The following is a 26,446-nucleotide window of genomic DNA, read 5'->3' as shown; positions in this document are numbered from 1 at the left end:
GTCTCCAGGCACTCAGGTTTGATCTCATTTACGTAACATAGATAAGTGAGAAGTACACAGCTCAGACTTTCTGTAGTGTCAGCTTGTTGTTTGCACCAAAGGGAGCTTAATGCGTTCTTTCCACATCACCTCACAAGATCCCAGTATGCCACCTCCCTGTCTCCAGCCAGGGCCAGCAGGTCCCATAATGTGATTGCTCTGAGTGCGTCCTCCAGCCAGGTGTCCCACAGTTACCACTCTGCCTTTCACCCCCCCCAGGAGCTGTGGAGACCTTTGTCCGAACAAACTTGTGTCTCATCCCTTTGTATTACATCTCTTCTCCCTCATGCCCCATTCTTTTTTTCCTTTCTGTATCTTCCTTCCTTACATATTACTTCTCCCTCCTCTTCTGGTTACTCCTTATCCATCTTCTAAGAACAGGTAAATATTGAGCTACCCACCTTAACAATACTTACATGAAATGAGATGTGTTGGTGCCTGAGTGGCCTGTCAAGGCTGTTGTGTGCCACATATCATATCACAACAGAACAAACTTAGTGTGATGAGAAGTTAGTATACAGCTTCTCCTTCTTTAAAAATTATTCCTCTCATAAATCATGCTTGTATCTTTCGTATTAGAAAAAGTCCACAAAATAAAGTGTTAAACACTCATCTACAATGCTAACTATAATGAAACATTCGTGATTTCATTATGTATGACATTCTTTGATGTATCTTGGACAGGCATCTTAAGTGTTTTAGATTGCTGTGAATACAAACTGGCTTTGCTGGATCCTTTCTGCTTGTTATGTTTGTGTCCCTAGGGTTTAGAACTGTCCCAAGATTAAACAGTCACCTACTGCAGCAATACTAATAGATTTATCAGTTGTGATCATTCATATGCTGTGCTTAGAATTGAACTTAGTGTTCCGCAGTTGGATAAGAAAAAGTCATGTTAGCAGTGTGGTGTGTGGCTGCCCAGCTGACTTGACAGAGGAGAGAGATTTTGGAGCCAGTACTTCATCAGGAATGGGTGTAATGAAGACTTTGTAATGGATTATTCTTTTGCAAGACTGACAACCCATTTCCTGCTTTACTAAGTGTTAGGCAATAAACCAAGATCTAGTGGAGTCTACTTAAAATTGTATCCTAGCCACCATTCTTTCATCTAATTTTATAGTTAATGTTTTAAGAGTGGATTCTTTCCTGTGCTTTTAGGTAGTCTGACAACTTAAAATGTTGGAGTAACTGAAATGTATTATCAGATCCTTCCATAATATGCAAAAGTTACTCTATTTGGTAAAGCAATTTACAGCCCCTGTATTGTGTTCTTCAGTTTGTGACAGAATATAATTTTGTTACTAGCACTTTGAGTCTGTTTAATACTACTGTCTCTAAGTAGGGTTTTTGGGTACTGTAAGAACATTTATATTATGCATATATACGTTTGTTTGTATGTATGTATCTATCTGTAGCTCAATGTACAAATATGTGTATGTGTGTGTATACACACAAGTAAAATATTATAATAGCAAAAGCTGTAGTCCTAACCACAGAGCTGAAATGTGGATTTCTATAAAGCTCAAGCACATACAAAATCTGGAATATAGTTCAACTCATTATAAAGGAAAAAGTTGGCTTCAGAGTTCAGACCGATTCCAGAAAGTTCAGGGAATATTCACAACCAAGGCATTGGTTTGAATCCATCTGTGTATTAAAGTAAAATCTCCAGCCTTTAAAATAATGTTTTCTTCACATGTTACTACTACTTTTTTTTTTTCTATTCATGATTTTTATTTCCCTAGATGACATCTTTCTGTTTAGTTGGTATCTCAAAATGGCCACGTGTCAGAATGCTGTGCTAGCCTTTCTTGTGTTAGACTAATATCAACTTTGCATCAAAGGAAATACATTCAGTTCTCAATCCTCGTTACTAATTTACCCTTTTAAATGCTGTGCTACAGGTCACTTTATTACAATTTTAAATAAGCAAGATATTTTTGGGTAAAGCAATACAAGGTTATATTATCACTAGCCTTCATGACACCATGTATATTCATAGATACATATCAAGCAGTGAAATAATGCAACAGATAGCTCTATAAAAACAGTGCTCCAGCTGTAATTAGGTAGTTCCGCTTGAATTGCCCAATTTAAACCTGAGTTGCTTGGTGGCTAAATCAGGCAGTCAGGCAGCACGACATCTATCTCAGAGTTGAAAATGGAACGGAATTAAACATCTGTCGTAAGCATGGAATTTAAATGGCAGCGTAGGAAATGAACCAATGTTCCTTGTTTTCTTCTTGTTTAGTTGCCAAAATTATGAGAATTCATTCTCGGTTTTTCTGATGTGGGTTTTGGTCTTGTCATAGCATCAGAGGTTCCCAGAAGATATTTAAATTCTTAAATGGTATGTTAGGACAGTTGCATCTAAATCACTAATTTTGAAAATATCAGTCCCGCTTGAACTGACTAGTAGTCACCTGTGCTCTTTTATTTTGCTACAGAATATCTAGGTGTGTTCACTGCATAGTGACCATAACTGAATAATGTCTGTAATATTATGCAATTTTCCTGTATAGGGTGAACCAGGTCTTCCTGGGCTTCCTGGACTCCCTGGGATAAAGGTAAATAAACTGTAGTCTCTGTGGTACTGGGGGGGCACCACAAGGAGGGGAGGGACTTCAAGGGTGAGACTAAAGTAATCCTACTGTGCTCATACAGCATCTGAGTCTCTGATATTGAGATTGTCTCTGATTAACACAGGAAGGTTTCGCATGGGAAATTGGTTTAAGTAATGAAACAGTATATCTTATAGTAAAATGCGAAGCAAACCATTGCCTTATCTAGGAAATAAAGATTCTACTGCTTAAAAATATCTAATATCGGTAGTCTTTTATATTTCTTTGTAATGAAAGAATTTTGTCATTTGTGACATTGTGATTGTACAAAGTTTTATTTGATTCCCATTTTGATGGCTGCTTTCCAGTAGCAGTAATCTTACAGAATTTACCAAGTCTCTCCAGCCAGCAAACTACATTCATTATACACAGACTGCAGAGAACTGGCTCTGTCAACAAAAATACTCTCTGCTCCATTACACAGAAATGATTTCCACTGTGAAGTCAAAATGTTTTAATAAGATTCTGTTCAGTATTAGTTACAGTCCCTGATCTAATACCTGGTTTAGCTCCTGGCTTCCGGTTTGTCTGGGATCTTTAGGTAAGTTGATGCAAAAGACATGTGGTTGGTTTAGCTCTGGCATAAGTGGTTGCACTGGGAGTTGCAGACTCTTAGGCAGTTTGAGCTGCAACTGTACAATGCTGTGCAAAGTCAGGATTTGCATATCCTGAGGGAGTGCTTGTTAGGTTGGCTGCTCCTCCTTTGTGGCAAAGATCCTCCTTTTGGAGGACAAAATCTCTTTGAAACTTTTTGTTTGCATTCCATCATGGGCCTGTGCATACCTCAGGAGATGATTTATATTGCTTTTCCAATAAAAAGAGGGATAAGCTGAAGGCCAAACTTCTGTCTGCTTCGATAGGATTCAGTATCTATCTTATGGAATGCAATATTTACAGTGATTTTCTCAAAGGACTTGTGAATCGCCACAACGTTCATGCATAATGTCCTTTCTGTGTTTCTAGTGAATTATGGGAATAATTGAAAGTGCATATTAAAGTTTGTGTATTGTCATACCTGAAAATATAGTTCCCAGGGTGGACATTCTTTTTCTGCAAGAATGAACTCTACATCAACTGGTAAAGATCATGTAGCTGAGTTGTGATGAAACTGTATTTTCAAAAGCATCTTCAACAGAAAACCATGGTCTGTTTGCTTTCCTAGGAAGCAAGGAGGTAGCTTAGCTGGAGGTCAGTGCCAGCATCCTGGGAACACTCACCAAAACCAGCTGGGGTTACGGCTGGTCTACGTGGTTTCCTGTTCATGCAAACTATACAGTTTCATTTATATCTCAGCATGGAACTTTAAAACAACTAAATATCTGATCTAGAATATTATTTCTGTTAGGCTTTATCTGTTGGTGGTAAAAGTGGCTCAGAGGGTGGCTTCCAAATCCACCTACAAGGCAAAATGTGAAGTAAAAAATCAAAGACTCAAAAGTCTTCTACAAAAGTTTCTGATGAGATCTCTTGCAGCTAAAAAGCATTAGGATTCTCACTGTGCTTTTTGATCTTTCTTCTGTCCACTTCAATTGGAGTTACAGAATATTCTCAAAATTTGCCTTCTTTGGATGTTCTAGAAATTACTACATTCTGTTTGTTTTCTGCTTAAGCAGTTTTGAACAGTTAGCCCTCATTGGCAAAAATGTCTGAAATATGTTAATTCTTCAAGGTGTACAGATTTAGCTTATAACTGTTCCCCAGCTAAGCATTCTGAAAATCAAGTAAATAAATAGCAAGTGTTCATTTCTATTTGATATACAGTGTCTCAAAGCACACAAGCGATTTTGAACAAACAAACTTGCTGTCTCAGGATCATGTTTACAGAGCTGTTATGTTCTAAACAGCTATGGAATTGTTGGATATTGAGAGTCCAATGCAAACAGACTTCTTCAAGGTATATGAGAAGAAACTGGGAAAAGGAGACTCCATGTTTCCCAATTTTCAAAGAATTTCCATTAGTTCTTTCAGGTAGAGAACACAAAATCAAGATACAAGCATTTTCTATACACAGGAAACTCTTAGGTGTAGTTCTTCTGGTCTTAGGTATTTATCCCATGACCATCCATTTAAGAAGTTGAAGTCTCCTCTGATCTATCCATTGAACTACAAATTTGCCTTCTTGTGAATGAAACTTTCTACAGTGGCAGTCTGTACTATGAAATACTTAGGTAACCCTGCACCTACGTAGCACTCCTTACAAATGTTAAAGCAGCCTGTGAAAACACAAATGCCGCAGCAAGAAGAGAATCATAGCTTTCCAGCTGCATCTCATCTTTCTTCTCATGGTTGAAGAAAATTCCCAAGGCATCCGGTCTAGTGTTCCTGAAAGCATATCCAGACTTCTTAAAGGATTAATAAATATTAATCACTGGAAAGTTTCAGCTTCTTGTAATGCCATTTCAATTAATTAATCAGTGTATATTCCCAGAAACCCATTAGAGCTTGGTTTAACATGACATTGGGATCCAAATGGATTGCAGTACTGGATGGACATGCAAGTATCACATCAGAATTCAGAATATGCAGCAGGGTTGTTATTAATTATTTTTCTAGACTCGTTCACTGTGTCCATGCGGATGTTTTGGGAGTTCTTCCTGTTCTTTTGCTGTCTCTCAGCATTGTCGTTTAGTGCCGTGGAGCAAACACAAGTGCAGTCAGTTATTTCCAAGACAGTGACGAAGCTGTCTGTGACATGCTGGAGAAGTGTTTTTCAAGCACCTGTTGCTGTTTAGGAATGGCTGGAAACTTAATGAGCCCCTGAATGTGTTGCACCATGTAATTTGGGAAGCGAGTAAGGGACCTAAGCACAGAATATTAATTCATCACTCTGATATCCCCCAACTGATGCTATGTAGATGCAGAATACCTTCTATGAAACACAAAATTTATATATCTGTTTTATCTCATAGCTTTTATGTGTACTAAGCAGAGGTAACAGTGGAAATCATGCATTCTCTTATTTGCTGAACTGTCAGACATCTCTCAAATCTGTGGTGTTGCATTTTCTGGCATTTAGGCAGTGCAACCTTCAATTTCATCACTGCAGAAGGAAGATTTCTGGAGATCACAACATTTTCTCAGCAACAGTACTGAATTTTCAGCAACATCTGAATTTTCTTCAATGTTTCTGCTCCAGTTCTAAAACAAATACTGAAACAAAGTTTGTGATTACAACGGAGCTTTTATTTGATTGTATTCAAGAAAACTTCTATTGGTTGATTTGTCACAAGAAGAGAAAATATCTCTAGTCTTCCTGCTTTGAGATGTAGGGGCATTTTTCTGTGCATTCAAATCCGGTGTAATTGGCTGACTAGACTTGCCAGTGTGCAGCCACCTGTATCTTTTTGTGTTTTGGACTGACTTCACTGGGTCTGTACCTGAGCAAGATTTCAGAAGAACCTGGATAAGAACACGGGTTTTTTGTTTTTTGGTTTTTTTGTTTTGTTTTGTTTTTTAGTGAAAAGCAGTTCTAATATTGATTTTTTTCTGTACTTAAATTTCTTTTTTTCTTTTCTCTTCATACTTAGAGCTCATCCTGTGTCTTTCCTAAAACTCCACAGAAAGACTGCAAAATTTTCTACTTCATAGAACTTTTAAAAGAAAAAAAAAGCCTCTAGAAAAGCTGATGCTCCTTTCATCCAGTGACTTCCAGTACAAAAGAAACCTCTCAGAGAAAATGAAAGGCAGAACTTTGAGGCTGGGTACACTGTATGCAGCTTGTATTGTAAAGCCATTTAAATTCTTCAGAAAAGAGAGTAAAGTGCTGTTGAAGCTTGGGTGTTTAGTTCCTGATGTTCTCTTTGGCATCTGATAGCAAAATGAAAGGAAATCTAAAGTAAATTGTGGTGTGAGGGTTGCATTTTGGAGTCAGCGCCATTCACAATGCAGAAAAAAATTCTTCAAACTTCTTTTTCTCCCAGGTGTTGTCAGGAAGGTTGAACTTCCCTGGTTTTTGTTTTTTACTTGTCAGTGACTGTTACCAGGAAACCTGTTCTGATTCTATTTCTTTCCGTTCTTCTCTGGAACATGGGCATTCTTGCCCAGGCTTCGATTAATCTCTCTTGTATCTATCACCATACCCACAACCTTGTAGCCTGATCTTGGGAGCTGGAAGGGGCCTGCTGACCTTGTGACAGGCATTTCTCAGTCCTCAATATGAAGATATACTGAAAATGCTAATTGCAACAATTGAAAAATGTGGGAATTCAAACTTTGCTTTGTGGAAGATTATGTTTCTCCCTGATACGTTTTTGCCTCAGCTCATATGTATGTTGAAATGTTCAAGTGTTAACTAGTTTCCAACCTTTCATCTCTCATATAAATTGCTCTCAAGAGTGGTTGTCCAAGTAGGAAAAAGAAACTGTGTAGAATTCGTTAAACACCAAAAAGTAGAATATAATGATATATCCTTTTAGCTGAAAATGGGAGCTAATCTAAAGAATAGGATTTAATACCTGCATTTGGACAGCTCATTTTTAGAAGTAGTTTTTCAGAAGTAGCTCTATGCATTGGTACATTTATTTGAAAAATTAAAAGACAGTAATGCCACTAACAGAATTCTGTTTCCAGAATGGAAGTATATAAACACATATCTGTATGCATGTAGTTACATATCTAGCTGTGTTCATCCATTCCTGCCTGTCTGGTTTCCATATGCTGTGGCAGTAATCACTTGCACAGGGTAGACAAGTCATTTTCCAGACTATTGAGAATCAAGGCCAGAAAATGAAATCATCATTAACATTGGATGGTACGCATGTGTCAGAAGGATTTAGCTGGTTCTTCTTTTGGATATATGTAGTTCTTATTAATCTGTCATAAACTATATCCTCCAAATCATGAAAGCTCTCGTTTTCTTTCCTGGAAGAGGCTGAAGTATAAGTAACTGCAATACAGGATGTCATTTGCCCTAAAGATAGTATTAGTTGAAAGACTGAGCTTGTAAAAATCTATTTCCCAGCATCTGTTTCATAACATAGTTGAATTTTTCTTTATACTTACAAAAATCAATCTAAATTAAAATTTTTAATGCAACTGAATAATCTGAGAGCCCTATGTTCTGTTTTATTTGTTAAGTATTTCATTAGTCATAAGAAAGATACAGCAATATGAAATCATTTATGTACCTCAAGTATACAATTTTATGTGGTCAGAAATTAGTGCGTGCAGTAAAATTCTTTATGTTTTAAAAGTAGCAAAATAAAATTCTTAGATTAGTAATGTAACTGTTCTAAAGGAAATCATTTGGGGCCAGACTTTTAATAATGTAGAGGATCAGTCATTGCAAAGAATTAAAAATGAGATGCTTATTACAAAAAAATATTTTTATTCTAATCCTCAAAAATAGGTACCAGGCTGACTTGAATTATAATTAGCCTTAAGTAAGAAGAATTTGATGTGACTAATACATGCAGATTTAATCAGAATTATTACTGCAGAATTATTCTTTTAACACCCTTCCAAAGCAGCATATGCTCCAAGCAGGCGGAACTTAAAAACAGTGAGAAAATCAGCTCACTAAAGAATAACAAATGGCATACAAAGTAGGGTTAGTTATGAAGCTTCAGGGTTTTAGACAGGTTTTGAGGTAGTATATTTTGTTTCTTTAAATGGATCATAAAGGCTGAATGTACATTTGGAAATTCAAAACCAGAATTGTTTTTCTAAGTTTAGAGACAGATTTGAGTGTGAAGATATTGTTTCAAATGTGATGAGTGAGCCAGACAACCTGTTCAGCTGGCCATTTCTGGAGCCAGTTCTGAGCTGATATGAAAAGCCTTAACAAAGGCTTCATGAAGTGGGGTGAGTTTTTTATCAGATTTCCTTTCACCTTGCTCACTTCCTTCATAATGAACTGGATACTGGAGTCCTCCTGATAGCAGAATTCCCATGGACTTAAGGTTATATGTAAAGTCCTTCTAATGCCCTCAACATTGAGAAAATATGAAGTGCCTTTTGCTGACCTGTATGGCCTAAGGCAGGCTGAGCTGGGGTATTGCTGCCCTGGAACTGAGTGCCACAGATTCTTTAAGAAGCAGCAGGTTAGGTTTGAGCAAGTACAACTTCATCAGCTGCTACAGCACTGCACCTCCGTTTTAAAGACTTCAGGAAATGTATTGGTTATCAATCTCAGAAATGAAATCTGGGGGCAACAAATGGCAATTTCTGGAAAATGAGGGAAAATATCAGTGAACCAGATTCTATGTTTCTAACTTTGTTGTTCTCTATATGGCCTTACACCTGGGTTTTTGGATGTTTTGTTCTTGCTGGATTTTGTTCTGTATATCTTCAGCTTTGTGGGATTCTTTCAGTAGCATCAGACAAAAAAAGCGCATCAGGTTTTTTTAAATGACTATCAGTGTTAGGATGGTATTTAAGACAAGCACACCTTGGTCTCTTCAATGAATAAAATAGGGACCTGTCCATGTCTGCTCTGATTAGAAGGAGCACCTTGGGCTCTCCCAGGTTCTGTGGCTTGTGAGGAGTTTGCAGGCTGTCCCCATTCCCAGGAGTTGGGAGCATCTAGAGAATGCTTGGACATACAGGAAGGAGTTTGGAAGCTCCAACCTGCCCCTAAGTATGGGCCACATTAGGTCTTTGTCAGTGTACAGATGAGGCCTGTCAGAACAAAGTTTCAAATAATTGCATTGCTTTGTGTTTCAGCTGTGCTGTGAAACGAGGGCAGTATTATGTTGTTTATAAATGTTGTCATCAAGCTAGTGACATTTAAAAAAGCAATTAGCATGGCAAGTGGAATTGTAATTGTTGCACCTTTCTTGAACAGAAGTTCAAGTTTTAGCCAGTTATAAGTTCTGTAAAAATTAAAATAGTGACAGTGAAGAGCATGTCTTGAAGTTAACCTCCAATATCAAACCTAGCCTCTGCCTCAGCCCATGAAAGCTTTGATCATCATAAAACAACCAGTTATTAATATGTCTAGTGAATAATCCTCAAAAAAAACAAAACAAAACAAAACAAAACAAAACAAAACAAAAAAAAACAAAAAAAAACAACAACCCTATCCTCTGAAGTAAATTGCAAGGATTTTTTTTACTTCTAGTTATGATGGAGCTTACATAACTTTAGGTGTACAGCATGCAATTATAACGCCCTTTTCTCTTCACGCATTTTATGATTAGAGGTGAAAATTACCATTAACAGGGTTTCTGAGAAGCAGCATGTCATTTGCTCTCTGACCCACTGGTATTCCTACATTTGACAAATGTCTGAAGCTAAAAATGAGCACACGCAGAGGTCATCCCTTTATCTGTTAAAATGTTAACATCTCAGGCCATTAGGGATTGTTTCTAACTGATAACAAATCGCTCCTGTAAAATGGAAGTAACTCACAAGCCTGTTGATTTATTTAATAGCACGTTGCCTCTGATCTATGATTGATGCAAATTGCTCCAAGCTCTAACAGTAAGTGGAGTTTAAATGTTGAGATTGATGTTGTTGACTTCCTGTGCTATGTGGTGATTTCTAAGCTTTTATTTCGTAACTATGCCAAAGGGTTGAACTAAAACTCATGAGGAGTCATCATTTGCTGATGGCTTTTTACGCAGCTTGTAAACTGTATCTCAAGTGAGGCATTTCCTTACTCTCTTTTCACAGGCTACCTGCTTAACTTTCCTCTTTCCAGATGTCCTGTTCCCTGCCTCTGCTTTAGCAGGCAAAGTGGCTTGTGGTATATTCTCTCCAGATAAAACTTTATTGTAAGAAATTATAGCGAGTTGTTTAGAAAAGTATTATAAAGCTTGGTTACTCTGATTCCTTGCATTCCTTTCAGTGTTTCACAGTTGTTTAGAGATGATTCTTGCCTATGCAAGGATTTTGAGGTTGGGAGATCCCAGAGCAATAATGAAATCACCTCAGAGAGCAGCCTCAGCAGGCCTTTTTACTCTTACCTTACTGAGAGGAAATTGTTTCCCTTCTATTTCACACATCGCTGGCAGTGCTAAGCTTGATAGATTCTCATTTCTTTCTGTGGTGTGTGTGGCACAGAGGGTAACTGTGGCGTGTTAACCTTGGTAGGCAGCTGAGTATCAGCCACTCGCTCACTCCCCACAGCGGCATGAGAAGACAAACTGGAAAAAGTAAAAGTGAGGGAAATAGCATATTGAGGTGGTTTGAAAAGGGAAACAAACAAAGCCAAGAAAAACAAGTGATGGAAAAAAATGAACCCAGATGCTCAGCATCAGCTGACCAATCCCCATCAGCCTCCATATAATGGCAGCCTCAGCCAACTTCGCCTGCGGTTTTTATTCCTGTATGGTATGAAATACCCTTTTGGCCATTTTGGTTCAGCTCTCCTGGATCTGTCCCTTCTCAGCTCCTTGTGCCTCTCCAGAATCCTTGTAGGTCAGGCTGTGAGAATTACAGAAGGTCTTGGTGCTGCATGAGCACTGCGCTGTGACACCTGAAACATCAGCGTTGTTTTCATCACAAATCCAAAATAAAGTTGTGAGGAAAATTAACTCTGTATGGGTAAATAACATAATGTATATAGTAGTTAATGACATAAAGCAGAAGGATGGCAGCATTTGTAGAACAAAATGCAGGGTGCAGCTGGACAGTTGAATGGAGTCTGTTTCTAATGTAAATATTTCTCTCTGAATAATGGAGACAGAAATGCAAGAAACAAAGCTGGTGCAGACGTTATCTCCACTGGCTGGGAATGGTGCAGAAGTGTGCCTGAGTGCTTCGGTTAACACCTTATGTTGTGGTTACAGGTGAAATTTGAGATAGTGCAGAGGATACTGCTTAGTTTCAAATCATCTGAGCAGGTTGTTTTTCTACTTAGAAGCTTAGGATGGCAAGCCAGAGGTCTTTTAACCTACTTATTCCCACCAGCACTGTATAGAGAATTGCATGTTTTTCTTTATGTAGCCAAATCCTACCTACCTCAGTTTTATTTTGTGTGATAAGAACAGTCTGCAGGACCATGTTCAACTCAGCATTCATTGTCACCCCTAAGTCTTCCTCAGCAGAGCACTACTCAGCCAGTCAGGTCCTATCTTTCCTGACACACTAGTTATTCCACTTCACATTTGATAATCTTTTAAAGCTCTGCATTGTGTAAGATCTGTACTCTAGCTATGTTAATTAAGCCAGCAGTTTCCTCCATTATCCATTCCACTTGCTTTTGCAAAGCACCTCTTTCTTGTCTCTGCGCATCAATCTGAGAAATACTTTAAGCCTTACCACTGAAAATACTGAATTGCAGAGCCACTGCATGTTTCTTCTGCTTAAAGTCATCAATTAGCCCTGGTAAAGTCATTATTAAAACAATCAGGGGCCACTGAGTGCCTCCTCATAAAACAATTGAAATTGCACTGTTGTCCATTTGCTGACATAAAAGCGTTTCCATCTACAGTGATAACCTAATGTTGCTCTTGCTGGTGTGCGCTGATACAAAGAATTAAGTAAACTGTTGTGGGTTGTTTTTCCTAAATGACAGCTAAATGCCCTTCTCTGGGACATGTTTGTCGTTGTTTATTCCTTTGTTTTTATTATCAATTCTGAACCGCAGCCAGATGGAACTTCACATTAGAAAATGTGCGATTTAGTGTTGGCATATCTTTGAATTTTTTTGATCTTCTAAGTTGAAGTCACTGAATGCTCCTCAGTATGGCCACATGAAAATTTTCTCTGGTTATAGATTTGCTACAGACCTTCTTTGTTTGAACTGCTAATGATGGAACTGCTAATGATGGATTGTTGATGAGAGCACAGATGAATATACAAGAACATTTGCTAACTTGCTCACTCACTGCAGCATGTCTGTATTTCTGTGCGGGCAAAGAGGTGAAGAGAACTGTTATCCAACTGCTTCTATTTACTGTCTCCATATGCTGTCATTAATTAAATCAATACAGGATTATGATACTTCTATCTTTTTAGCTATTTAAAGAAACATTTGATGGCTAATTTATGATCATCAAGTTTGGTGATATTGTAAAAATCTATACTAATTGGGTTATTATACTATTGATTTTTAAAATTTACAATACTTTGTGGGTAAATCTCCTTGATTCAAGTTTGTGTGAAAAGTAGAAAGTTAGGTAGCAAAATCCTTGTTCAGGAGAACTTCTTATGGAAAACATATGGCTTCTTCACTTTTCGCTGTTCCTCTTCAGCCATAGTGATAGGTTAAAAATAAAAGGAACAAACAAAATATTTACTCCGTTTCTTAATGCTGCATGTGCTGCATCTCAGCTTGATTGCTGCTATTTGTCTGTCATGTTTGTACAAACTAATGGGCAGGAAGAGGCCAGAACAGTGAGGGAATAAGGAGCTGTGGCTCTTTGGTACCTGTTTGCAGCTATGGAAGTTGTGTGGATGTGGACAAATGAAGTACTTTCATGTCAGAATGAGGAGGAATAGTGCAGTGCTGATGCATTATACTTTTGATCTGCTTCCTTGCAATGATGTAGCTGACTCTCTTGAAAATGCATCGCAACAGTACCATCTGGCCTCTGTTTGTCATTACTTTGTCATACCCTCACCCTGTCTGCCCATCCACTCACTGCCTCATAAAACGTGACTGAAATGAATGATCCTTAACCTCATAAAAAAACGTGTGACACCTTCTGTTTCATTTGCATTTTATATGCTGTGTGATGGCTTGCTATAAGAATGTATACTGATGAAAGTTGCTTAAATTTTAAAGTATTTTAATGTAACTCTTCCATCATAGCAGGATGATACGGGGAAAATGCAGCCAAAAGAAATTATTGTTACTATGTGTACACACTGCTACATAACTAACCTCACATTCTTCTCATGCTGTGCTTTTCAAGGGTGAACCAGGCTTCATTGGTCCACAGGGAGAACCCGGGCTGCCAGGGTTACCAGGAACAAAGGTAAGGACAGTTGAACAATGCTCCAATATAAAATCCCTTGGAGTAAGTTCGATTTTGTTAGCAGAGATCGTGCTAATGCTGTAAAAATCTTTCAGCCACAAGTGAATAATTGTCGTAAGTTTAGGTTAAAATATAGTACCTACAGTACCTTGAAACTTGAAGAGTTCTATTTCGTGGATGAATGCAATGAAATACACGCCTTTGTAGTGATGCCCTCAAACAATGTAAAGGCAGATACTTTATCCATGTAAGTTTATTCATTGACTTTGTTTAATGTCAGCATCCCAAAAGTCACTTCTTCAAGAAGCAAAATATGCCTGCCAGAAGAAACTGTGTTCTCATAACTTTTTTAGAAGAAATCTTAAAAGTTTGTGCAGGCATTAGAATTTTAATAATACTTACAGACTGTAAAATACAGTGCCATTAAGCATAGGGGTTTTTTTTGTACTACATACAGGTTTTTTTAGCTGCTCTGTGGTGAAGATAGCATATTAGGAGTTCTAAAAATAATATTCATTAAGTACCATAGTTCAGGAATCTTCATTCCACTTCTTTAGGAATAGGGACAAAAATAGCTTTATAGGATCCTATATAAATCCAGAATAGAATTTCTAAATCTTACTTTTTGCAATTGAGAACACTGTGTTCCCAAATCCACTGCTAGTTGTAGATGAGCTCAGAAATGTTTTCTTTTGATGTTTTGGTTTCTTTGCCATAACTGATTAAGTTGCATGCTAAAAACTGCCCAATGTTTTGTGATATATGTGTACCTGCTTCCACAGGGTGACAGAGGAGAGGCAGGCCCTCCTGGGAAGGGTGAGCGAGGTGAAACTGGACTTCCAGGACCAAAGGTCGGTCTGATTGGAGTGTTTTGGTTAGGGGAACACGAATAACACATAATGCACCTTTTTCAGCTGAAAAAAAAAAAAAAAGAATGAGAACTGGGTCATTTTTAAAATTTGAACTTTCTGATCATTGTAGCTATTGATTGCAGAGAAAATCCATTTTGCATGCTGTTTCTCCAATCCTAATACATCTTGAAGATGCTAAGGCAGATTTTGTACTTCGCAAGCTAGTTTGTATTCCTCTGAATTACTGGGAAAAGTAGTTGTGGTAACACTTTATTTAATCTCCTTATTTAAGGATAGTTAAATGTCTTCTCTACTGTTTGACTAACATTTTTCAAGAGCAGTTCCCATAAAACGGTTTTAATGATGCTTACTCTTTACTAATGCCAATACTAATTTTCCTTTGGAAGGATGAAGTCTGTGGCCTTTGCATGCTGGTGTTAAAGAATATATTACTCTGGATGTTATTAAATTCAAGGTCTTTACAGACTCATTATCTTGATCATATAAAATCAAGTGATTTTGCTGTTCTGTAGTATGGTTAGTCATTACTAATTTCTTTTCCTCTGCGCTCCCATTCCATTATCATTTTTCTCCTCTCCATCTGCTGTCTTCCCTCAAACAGGGGAGAACAGGTGAACCTGGATCTAGAGGCCCCAAAGGGTCAAAGGTCAGTAGTAAAAAAAAAACAACAACAACAACAAAAAACCACCTGTCTTTAGTGGAGTGATTAGCACATTTATTTTACAATATGTTGTTTGTAACACTTCTCAGAAACTTCAGATATCCCTTTAAAAGAAACTGTACCAGATAATGCTGTCTTACTTATAAATGAAACATTCTGATTTTCAACTTCAGCTGCTAGAATTGAATCTTGTGTATTTCAATCACTACAACTCTATTTTCCTTTTTATTATAACATCTGTTTCAACCAGCTCTTTTTTTCCTCATCCCACTTGGTTTCCTTATATGTAACTGATGTGAGTTAGTTTTCTCACATGCCACAAACCATCTCCTGTCTATGCCTATGGAGTTTCAATTGGTTTTTCAATTATTTTGTGGAACCAAACTTGGTGGGGTAGGAATCAGTTGTATTTCAAAGACTGCCAAAAGAGAGATGCTGGCCAATAAGTCCTACATTGGCAAGTTTTGTAGATTACATTACTGTTTTACCTACTGTAACCAAAGTGGTTTGATTTTGTTTGTTTGGAGTGTTGGCTTTTTTTTTTTCTATGTCAGACCCTCCATCCATTTATCTCTATATGGATATAACGGGTTCACATGTATGTAGAGAAAGAAAATACATGCTTTTAAAAATATTTCATATACTTTGCAAATACTGTGCTCATTGGACTCCTCCGTGTTGTGTTATGTTATGTTATGTTACGTTATGTTACGTTACGTTACGTTATGTTATGTGTCAAATCAAAATTAAATCAGATTTGTTTAGGTAGTTCTTCAGTCTACTGTCAGAATAAAGGTATCAAAACAATGTTGTAGGCTAGTAGGATACTGGTTGCAGAACCTGAAAGAAAGGTCCTTAAATAACAGCCATTCACAGAGCTTAAGGTTATGATTAGGAAATTGCCCCTTCACCTCACTCATTCCTGCCAAAAAGGAAAGTTAATAAGCAAGGGAGCTGATAGGGGTATTTAATGCATCAGAGTAAGAGCAGAAGAGTAAAACAGATTCATTTGCCTCTGGTTCCTGGGCACTTCCCAAATGCACCAGAAAGATAGAGATATCTCTTTTAATTCTCATTTTACCAAAAAGGCCTAACTGTTTCTAAATTCTGGGTCAGAGAAGTCAACCTAGTAATGAAGATTGTTTTCAGCAACTCCAGTGACAGTTTCACTAGATACTGGCAAGGCAATACTGTTGATCGTGTCCTGCCACCAGCCTCCTCTCCATGTTCTTCTTTCATTATCCCTATGACTGTTTTCTATTTTATGGTTCTTTTTTTTCCCTATTACTACTGGTGAATTAACCATTCTTCCCTAACTTGTACCAATGTTATAGAGATTTCAACAGGAGTAGCAGTTCTTTGCCAAATTCATTTTGAGTAATATAAAAATTGAAGAGCTTGTTATGACTGTGAAGCAAAAAGAATTATAGTCGCTAGGTGTTGAGTTATTAAAGCAAATATGTTTGAAATTCCCTCCATCACTTGAAACACATTATTAACAGCCAGGAGAATAAAGGTGTGTGCAATATGGTTAAGATCTTAAGCCTGTCACAGTGAGGGAGTAAAGGGACTTTAGTGGTGAAAGTACCTTTGTGTCTGCAGGAGAGGTAAGAACTTGGAGCAAGGAAGTTCAGAAGCTTAGTGGAGTCACAGTCATGGAAATAAAAGTTTACACACTTTGAAACACACCTTTGAGGAAGCTACTGTTTTCAGACTTCAGACTGATTTTATTTCTCTTGTTTTTTCTTAAAGCTTTTAAAATAGTGCCATAAAGATTAGAGAAGTTGTGTTTGTTACGGAATTGGTAATCTCTTTTGTTGAGTCTTTGGTACAACTTATTCCAACCCAATACAGCACACAATAGCAACTTGTATAGAACCAAATACTTCCTTGTTAACCCTGTCACAATACAGATGTTTAAGGAATTTCTGCTGTAACTAAGGTCCACATTCTATTAATAATGAGACACCTGTTTGTTTAACTGGGTTATTTAGGAGAAGCACGTTTAAAAGAGATGAACTATCTAATATATTGTCAGATGGCATATTTGTTCTCAAATATCCCTTTTACCTAGGGTGATACAGGTGACAGAGGTGACACGGGATCTGCAGGTCCACGGGTAAGTCTATTTCTCATTTCAATCTTTATACTCTTGCATTCATTCTCTGCAATGAATCGAAATTGTGGCAGCAACTCCAATTAATGTAACGAGATTGGTCACTTGACCCTGGTGGAAAGCGTGTTACTAATTTGCCTTTAATATGAGTAACAGTCCTTACTACTATTTGACTTACTACTATTATCCTACTCACAGTTTATGGGCAGGATGCTACATGCCATGTTCAGACGTTGCCCACAGGCAGCACAAAATTACTGTATTGGAACTGCTTCAGTGTTTAGCTGCAGTGGTTTCATTTATTTGCTTTCCCACTGCAGCACAATTCACTTAGTGACTTGCTTGTTTATTGAAAAAAATATTTTAAAAATCCTTTAAATGTAGTCTTTAGTTTAATGCTAAGTTATGTGGGTGTAGTAGTACATTGGAAATACAACAAAACTTGATTAGGCTGCTTTGGCATTAAAGCATTCATCAATAAATAAGTGTCTGGAGTAGTCTTTGGCAGATGTCTCAAATATTGTTATGGAAAATGTATTACAGGGGCCACCTGGACAGAAGGGTGATCAAGGTGCTACAGAGATAATTGATTATAATGGCAATATTCATGAAGCTCTACAGGTATGTAAACTTAACAAGGCTGAAATAGTTTAGCCTGGTCTGCCAAGAAGCCATTTGACGTCATTTTCCTTCTGCATAAACCATGAGAACACTTTTTTTCCCCAAAGATTTGCTGAGTTTATTGATTAGGAATGTCTTTCTATATTTGGAAACCAGACTTGCTGTTTGGTGTGAGAAAAACTGTTTTCTTGATATAATTTAGCTGAGTGAATTAGTTGCATTTCCCACAGAGCATACTGACATCATCTAATGAGAGTAACGCTGATTCATTGCTGTGTGGGGGTTAGTGCTGAATTCATGCAATGAACCACATACGTAAGTTCAACAGAAGCATCTGCTTTTCAGTTCAACAGCTAAAATGTTGACAATTCTTTTTTCTTCTTTTCCCTTCCCCTCTTCCTATAAAATGCAAAGAGCAGAAAATTTGAGATTTGGAAACCGTAACACGTGTGGCTCCATTAGAAGGCTGTGGATTCAATCAGCAACTTGAGTATATTAAATAGACAAAGCACCAATCTTCCCATTAGTTCATTTCTAGAAACCTGTTTTGACAGGTATGCACCAAAGTATGTGGGATTAAAGTGGAGTTGCAAAAAGAATAAATGAGTGTTTGCATGAAAGCAAAGTAACAAGATGACATATGTTGTTGCAGTCAAGGTGATTTACATTGCAGTGTACTCAGATGCAAATTTTGTGCAGTACAACTCCACCAAAATGAATGGGTTTGCTTATGTGCAGCTGAAGACAGAGCTTGGCTCATTGTACATCTGACCATTTTCTCACTGAATCCAATGAACTTTTTCTGGCATTTACTCAGTGGGAGTGGATAGATGTCTGGCCAGTCATGTGCTTTTCAAGTCTCTTTTGAAAATAAAAAAACCTCACTGCCTTTAGTAAAAATCTAAAAGCGCATATGTTTTTGAAGCTAAGCCCACTCTCATTGTGAGTGGCATCTGTGGGGAAGTCTACATAGGCATGTTTTGAGGCTCTGCATTATACCCATCTCACTTGTTTCGCTCCTAAGGGAATTCAAAGACACATTTTTCAGTCTTTTAAATCAATCTCAGTGTTAGATGACTGAAGTAGCTTGGAAGTAATGTAGTATATTATCAAGCACAGATTTACCGGGGGCTTCAGCCCCAATGTTTCCTGTTTTCTGTCTTTATATCCTCACTCTGACATCAGTGCTACTTTCAAGCGCTGTGTGAGAGCACCTTAGAAAAGCTGCAGCACATAAAGAAGCCTCAATAAGGGACTAAAGCCTACTGCAGTGGTTGAAACAGATGAGGAGGCCTTTTTCCTTTTGTAAATCATTTCAAATGTCATCACCTTCTGATCCAGGGCAACAAATAATTGATATCAATGGGAATGTCTGTGCAAGGATGGTGTAAGTAAGATTATATAGGATCAGTCAACAATATCTTTGCCAAATCCAGTTCAGGCCTTTCAGATGGCAAGCACCCATTGAGAAGTCTCCTGGTGCCAAAATCTTAAAGGATTTGAGGTTTGCAGATTTCCCTTAGAGGTATGGAGCACTTTCAGCACTCAGCACCAAACTGTGACCTTACACAGAATTTGGTCTGCTGATTTAAGAAGTTGGCAAGAGTTAGAAAGATATGGGCTGTCTGCATTTCTTAGAATTTAGCAATAAATCATCAAGCAGCTCAGAAGCTTTAGGATAATATAGTTACTCTGCCTTGTACCTACTGCTCAGTTGCTCATTCAGTCAGAATGAGACATGTGAGTCCATCAGCACTGGAAATAGGGATCTTAAAATTATCATCATAGTTTGACAAAAGCCCTGCTGTGTGCATGTGGCTTTCACTTGTAGTACCAAATACAAAATGCAGCTCTATCAAAATCGCTCTTCAGGCTTGTTCCTCAGAATTTCCTAAGGCTAAAGGCAGTAGCTGCAGGAGTTTAACTTTTGTAGAGGATCAGACACTTTAGGTGTCTGAAACTGAAAACTGAATGTGCTGATGAAAATGAGCCTGTCAGCGTGATCATGCCAGCATTCATTTGCAGTGGTTATTTTATGTTTTCATGTCTATACCAACTGAATTTTTCAATTTTTAAAAATCTTTATATATTCCCATAAATACATTACAATGCAAAATATATGATTATATTAAAGTCATCTGTTAGAGAACAGTTTTCTTTATTTCTTTTTTATGTACTTCATATCTAGCAGGCTCCAATTTTCATGGCAAATGAAGATTCTTCTAGAACTTAAAAGCAGGATTTGCAAACCATCCATTTGCACATAGGAAAAGAGTTAAAAGCTAAATACTTCTCTTTCCATATATGCCAGGAGGTTCTTCATATTTAATAGAAAAGCAAAGAGAGGCATCAGGATTCAAGATGTTTATTTTCTTTAAAAACATAGACAAGCATTTTGATTACTTTCAAACACTTTTTCACTTGCTTTTAGATTCTTATTTGTAAATATATATATATATATATGTATTAGCAGATCAAGCTAAAAATAATAGAAGAATTCATAATAATTAATAAAAGAAGCCTCTTGTCTTTCCAGACATTTAAAGCAGAATTCGAAGTACTTATCAGTGTTTTTGTGGATTAGCACTTTCAGATTTAGAACCTAACTTTATTTTTGTGCATCTTATTTTCCATACAAAAAAAAAAGTTACACTTCTACTGTAGGAATTGTATTTTTTTAGTTAAACCTTGGTGCAAAACTTGCAGAGATCCCAGAACAGTGGGCAAGTCTTTTTTAATTATCCTGAGAGACCAATTCATCCCATTTTTCTTAGTTTCTAAAAATCTTTTGGAAGACTTTTACTGTGATTTTACTGTTTAATCATCACCTACTCAATCACTTGAAATTTACAAGAAACTACAGTCTTCACCTATGTAAAATCCTGATTGCCCTAGAAGCCAAACTGTGCAACACTGGGAGTTAAGAATAACAGTCCTTTCTCTCTTATTTTTTGGAGATGTGGGATCTCCCTAGATGCAGTATAGGTTTTGTGGAGATACTAATTTTTACAAGCAGAATAATTTATATCCTTGTTCAGTTTGGTAATGTTGTCTCTTGTTAATACATTTTGCCAACAGAGGATTGCCACCCTCACTGTCACGGTAATTCCAATTGCATGATTTGCTTTGTGTTGTAGATTGTCTCTTTTATGTCATAACATGTTTGTCATTCTGCCAGTTCAGGACATGCCTTCCTTGAGTGCTGACCCAGCTCACCATCCTATGTACTTACTTGCTCATTGCTCCCTTACCAGAGAGTTTGTTGTCAAAAGTCCTGTAATAGTGGAGCCAGTTCTGCTCCTGATGAATTAATGGCAAAACTTCCATTAATTTAAGAGATCTGGAAAATAAAGAATACAGTTTTTCTGTAGGTACATATTTAGGCAGATTAGCTGCTTCGGACTTCTTGGCATTCATTCTCATCTGCATGTGTCTGCACAGGAGTCCAGAAACAGGAAAGATGGGTTTTTAGTACCTAATGATTTTCAGATATCCACCTTATTTTCAGGGCAGAAGGATGGCTCTTTTACATTGGTTTACAAAGAAACTTCATGTGAGAGTATTCTGGAAAAGGCGCATCTTAGTTAACTGTAAGTCAGGATAAGTACAGAGCCTCAAGTACAATTCACTTGACCTACCTTATCAGACCTCAGAAAAAAAATACCAATTTTTCAGCACCTATCCCCAGCATGTGCAGAGGATTGTAAGTTCCCATGCCCTGTACTCCAGCCAATTCCCATGATACAACATCAGAACTATCATAATCTCTGACATTGACAGCTAGGAGATGTTTATAACATTGCTAGATCGGCCTTCTCTTAAAGCAACAAGCTGGGTATAAGCAAATTATTTTATTCTTCTCTTTGTTTTGAGTCATTCTCTGTAGATTTCTGTCACTCATTATCCTCTCATTAATGGAGAGGATTTCTTTTTTCTTTTTATTTATTAAAACAAACCCAAACCTACTGTACGACACCTAATTCAATATTTTGTTCCTGAAATTATATCTGCATCCTTAGGTAGAAGCAAAAGGAGTAGTTGCAACTTACTCCCTAACAATTTCCTGAAGCACTGAGCATCCCCAAAGACACTTAGCATCTTTCAGCAGAATCCTCTTCTCACCTTGGAGTGCTTTAGATTAGGATGTGGCTGAGGTGAACTTTGGTGTCTCCCTGCCATTAACAGAAGCTTTGCCATTTTATCAGTGGGAGCAGCAGGACTTTCTTATAGAAGAGGAAATGCACTGCTGTTTTAACATTGTTTTTACTGGTACCCATCTGTTTGCTGAGAGTTGTCATAGATAAACAACTTGTTCATGTCTGATCTTGGTTCCCTTTGTGCCACACATCTAACTCATATTGTTCAGGTACCTATCTTAATATTCGACCTGCATTTACACAGCAAGTCCTGCAGGAATTTCTTTTAAAACTTTGTGTGTGTTTCTTTTTAGGGACCACCGGGACCACCGGGACCCCAAGGGCTGCAAGGTCCAAAGGTGATCTTCCTTATTTTGCCCACTATGTTTTAGGAGTTGAGATATTTTCTAGTTTTCTAACTGCACATTTTGTATCTGGAGCTCTCCCATACAGTATGTTTACCTGAAATTCTATTGAGTACAGCATGCTTCCAACTTTGCGCTCTGGCAATTTGAAATGTAGCTTCCTAGAAATAGTACTTTGATTTTGTGCCATGCACGATGCTCAGTTGAGAGCTGGCAAAATTAACTGGTACAAAACCAGCATGGAAGCATCTTCCTCATGGATCTACACTGAGGCTGATCCCTAGGATTTCTGCTGCAGAGAGCGATCTGTGTGTTTGCACAGTAGCTGCACCAGCAGACAGTTGTTTCTGTGCATTGCTTCTGGCTGCGTGGGAAGCAGTCTGAATTTGGCCACAGAGCAAGCGCATGTCAACGCAGCTTCTGTATTGCAGTAGTGCCCACCCAACGAAGCACAATATTTTCTAATCTCTGTAAAAATTATAACGTGCACGTGTGGGCAGCATCCTGTCTGCAAATCCAGAGCTGCTAACCCCACCTGTTGGGGTTGTGCACAGTACCAGAGCTATTAGTGAGCAGCCCACACAGAGACAATGAATACCATATGCTGCGCTGTTCCATAAAATTTAATAAATTTGCCTATTCTTAAGAAAACAGAAAGTGTTGCTTGTAGTGCAATACTTATATTGGTTTTAAATTAGTTGAGATAATTCTCCTACTTCTTAAATATTGAACATATCATATCTTCTGCCAGTGTCACTAAGCTCTTCCAAGAGTAGATAATTGTTTCTTCAAAAACAGTATTAAGCATTTGAATTTCAGGCTTCATCTGTGATATCATGTGGCAGTTCATCCCATTTAACATGTTAATTGTTTTCAGAAATTGTAAACTATCGAATTTCTTCTATATGAAAACCGATAATGGAACACACAGTTAAGCATGCAAGAATTTCCACATTAGGTTCTACTCAGCACAAGGATTTCTGCAGCCAAGAGTATGTTGTAAAACACAGAGGAGTTGATGTCTTCCGTCATCTGGTTGTTCGTTTCTGTTCAAAACTAATGACATAAAGCAGAATTCAACCTTACAAAAGTTTGTTGTCAATATCATAATCTATCCCCATCTTGCTCCCTTGGGGAATGCTATACGGGGATCAGTGCGTAGGGCAATGCAGTGAATGTGAACTCCTTCCCTGGTGATTTATGTTTGTTGGGAAAGAAAACATGAGGTCTCTGTCAACCCTACATATATCAGGGGCCATGATTCCATATTTATTCCAGTAACGAACAAAGTTCCCACTTTCTTCCCCAACCTTTTGGGGTTTCTTCTTCTTTTCTTTCTTTCTCTTACTTTTTTGCTTATCTTTATGCAACTCAAAGTTTATGAATTTTGAAACAGCTCTTTGGCTGAGCTGTTTGTTCAGTATTGTGTACAAGTATTGTATGTATATACAATGTATACCAAGAGTGTTCTCTGGTTTTGTTGTTGCTAATTATTAATTACAGACGTTACTGACCAGTTTAATAAATTTAGTACTGCTTTTTCCATGAATGTCTTGAATAATTAGAAGATAATAATCCAATTCCATCTTACCTTTTGCAGGGTGAACCAGGATCCCCAGGAATTCCTGGAGTTGATGGGGAACAGGTAATCCACCTAGTGCAGATTGTATGAACAACCATGCATCATTCCAAAGGATATTTCTGTGATCTCAAGTTGCAGCTTAGATTTGTTATCCATATGATCACTATTGTGTTCCTGTGGCCACATGATGGCTGTGATTCTACATGTTAATAATGAAGGTCAATCCATAGCATGACTTATTCTGCTTGTTAGGATCAAAGCTAGTATTTTGTTCCTACAGACAACTTGCTAAATAAATAAATACATATTTTAGGGTCCTAAAGGACTAAAAGGAGATATGGGTGAACCTGGAATGCATGGAGAAAAGGGAGGAATTGGACTACCTGGATTGCCAGTGAGTATGAACTAATTTTGGCTTAAATAAGTATATTTTTAATCTCTCCCTCTATCAGGAATTTCCAGCAGTGCTGGAAACACATTACATTATAAACACATTATCATTCCTAGATGGATTGCTAATGAGATCTAAACTATTAATAAATGCTTCTTTTTAATGATTTTATAGGGAGCCAATGGCATGAAAGGTGAAAAAGGAGATGCTGGTTTGCCTGGTGCCCAAGGCCCTTCAGTAAGTCTCAGTGTGTTGTTGCAGTGGACGTAGTAGTACAGCAATAGTGTTTCAGCTTTTAGTTCTGAGGAACAGTTCATATTCACAGCTTATCTTTCCAGACATTCTTGATGATTTCTCTGCTTGAACTTTCACAGTATTTTGATTCATAATTTAGCTGTAGTCCATGGCCTTTTGAAAATTAAAGGACTTAAATATTTACCTTAAACAGCTAAATGCTGTTGAAGAAATGCTACAGATTTAGTTATTTTCACTTCTATTCCTTTGTCATAACAGTCCTACTGAGTTCTGGCTCTCTAAACTATCAGAAATAAATGCTGTGCAAAATAATAGTAAGAGATAAAATCAACAAAAGCAACCATAATCAGATTTATTTCAACACTTGTATTGTGGTGATCTATGAAAGTCCAGTGAGAAGCAGACTAGACTGGCTTCAGTGATGTCAGGAATCACAGAATCATAGGGATTGGAGGGGATCTCAATATATCATTGAGTGCAAACCCCTGCTAAAGCAGGTTGCTACAGGTCACACAGGTAGGCAACCAGATGGGTCTTGAATATCTCCAGAGAAGGAGACTCTATAACCTCTCTGAGCAACTGTGCCAGTGCTCTGTCAATCTCACAGTGAAGAAGTTCTTCCTTCTGTTAGTATGGAACTTCCCATCATCCAGTTTCTGCCCAATTCCCCTTTTGTGACACAAGATAAAGACTTTCTTGATATAAAATAATTGGGGGAGAAAGTTCCAGTCTTGTGTATATTTGTGCTTAATTTTCTACATAAACCCTGCATAATTTTCTGCATAATTTTGATGGAATTAATACACAAATGAAAATGTATTGTTGCTCTGTACTTGTCCACTTGTAAATAATATTATCCACATATGAAAGCTTTTCAGGGCCAGACATCTTCCCGACTTTCAAAGCATTGTAAAATCATTAAAAAAAAACAAACAAACAAAAAAAAACCACAGCAATAACTTTTTTAAAGGATGACTAATGTTATCATTAAGCTACCCGCCTTGTTTATGGTGACATGCACTGGGTATTTGGTACACAAGCTCTGAGAAATGAAAGAAGTTTGTCATCACAGGGCACTGGGCATTTACTGTCTCTTCAGTGTATGAGTGTTTTGTTGCGTTTGTTAATTTGTCACAAATCGATTTGCTAACTCATTCACCTTGCTCTGCTTGACTTCTCTTAAAAAAAAGGCTTTCCATTTTCAGAAGACTTCACAGATGGTGGATTGATCTCTCCATGTCTGAAAGCTTGTTTTGTTCTCACTAGTGTCACCACCAACGGTCTGTGTTGGTGAGGGGCTGAGTATCAGTTTGGAGACATGAATTAGCATCCTCACTGCCACCATGCAGGCTACAGTAGAGACCCTTTGGGGTTAAACCCTGGGAAAGAGGTGACGCTGAATTGTAAATATCATCATGACATTCTCTTTTATGGATTCATTAAGAATACAGAAAACCAGCACAAAATAAGCATGAGCTACATGCCTGAGCAACCTGATCACCTCTGTTAATGACTTCAGGGAATTCTTGGTACAAGTGGGCTAAGCGGAATAAAAGGAGAGAAAAAGGGTAGTCTTGAAAAAGTGTGAGTTATTTACTATCTTTTATCTATTCATCGTTACTGGGAAGGAATTGCACAGCATCTTCAGCATCTTCTGCTCTTGTAGGTTACATAGTACAGAGACTGCTAAGGAGCATATATATAAAAGTTTGAGCGCATCTTTTCAGTACTACTTATTTTAGATTTTTTTTTTTTTTTTTTTTTTTTTTTCTCCATGCTGTTTTAAAGTGTATGAGTCTAGGAGCAAGAATCGGAGACGGGCATGTTGCCATATGGCACAAGCAATTCACTTCAGGCACACTTCAGGCACCCCGTCTTCCAAGTTACAGTAATTCCCATTTCTAAAACCGTTTTCTAGATAT

The 26,446-nt window shown here is 37.6% G+C and overlaps 1 protein-coding gene across 1 annotated transcript in view; it reads left to right on the top strand.

Annotated features, from left to right (window-relative positions):
• Nucleotides 1-26,446, top strand: part of COL25A1 (collagen type XXV alpha 1 chain) — a 289,300-nt gene that overhangs the window by 243,781 nt on the left and 19,073 nt on the right. Inside the window, exons 18-28 of the mRNA XM_052681793.1 lie at nucleotides 2,562-2,606; nucleotides 13,463-13,525; nucleotides 14,308-14,376; nucleotides 14,999-15,043; nucleotides 17,133-17,177; nucleotides 17,718-17,795; nucleotides 20,874-20,897; nucleotides 22,246-22,290; nucleotides 23,897-23,941; nucleotides 24,192-24,272; nucleotides 24,444-24,506. Coding sequence (XP_052537753.1) covers nucleotides 2,562-2,606; nucleotides 13,463-13,525; nucleotides 14,308-14,376; nucleotides 14,999-15,043; nucleotides 17,133-17,177; nucleotides 17,718-17,795; nucleotides 20,874-20,897; nucleotides 22,246-22,290; nucleotides 23,897-23,941; nucleotides 24,192-24,272; nucleotides 24,444-24,506 — 603 coding nt within the window. The remainder of the gene's footprint in view (nucleotides 1-2,561; nucleotides 2,607-13,462; nucleotides 13,526-14,307; nucleotides 14,377-14,998; nucleotides 15,044-17,132; nucleotides 17,178-17,717; nucleotides 17,796-20,873; nucleotides 20,898-22,245; nucleotides 22,291-23,896; nucleotides 23,942-24,191; nucleotides 24,273-24,443; nucleotides 24,507-26,446) is intronic.

Source organism: Tympanuchus pallidicinctus, unplaced genomic scaffold (assembly GCF_026119805.1).
Source record: "Tympanuchus pallidicinctus isolate F22 unplaced genomic scaffold, pur_lepc_1.0 scaffold2, whole genome shotgun sequence".
Classification (NCBI taxonomy): Eukaryota; Metazoa; Chordata; class Aves; order Galliformes; family Phasianidae; genus Tympanuchus; species Tympanuchus pallidicinctus.
The sequence above is the reverse complement of the archived record's forward strand: the minus strand, read 5'-3'. Positions and strand labels throughout refer to the sequence as shown.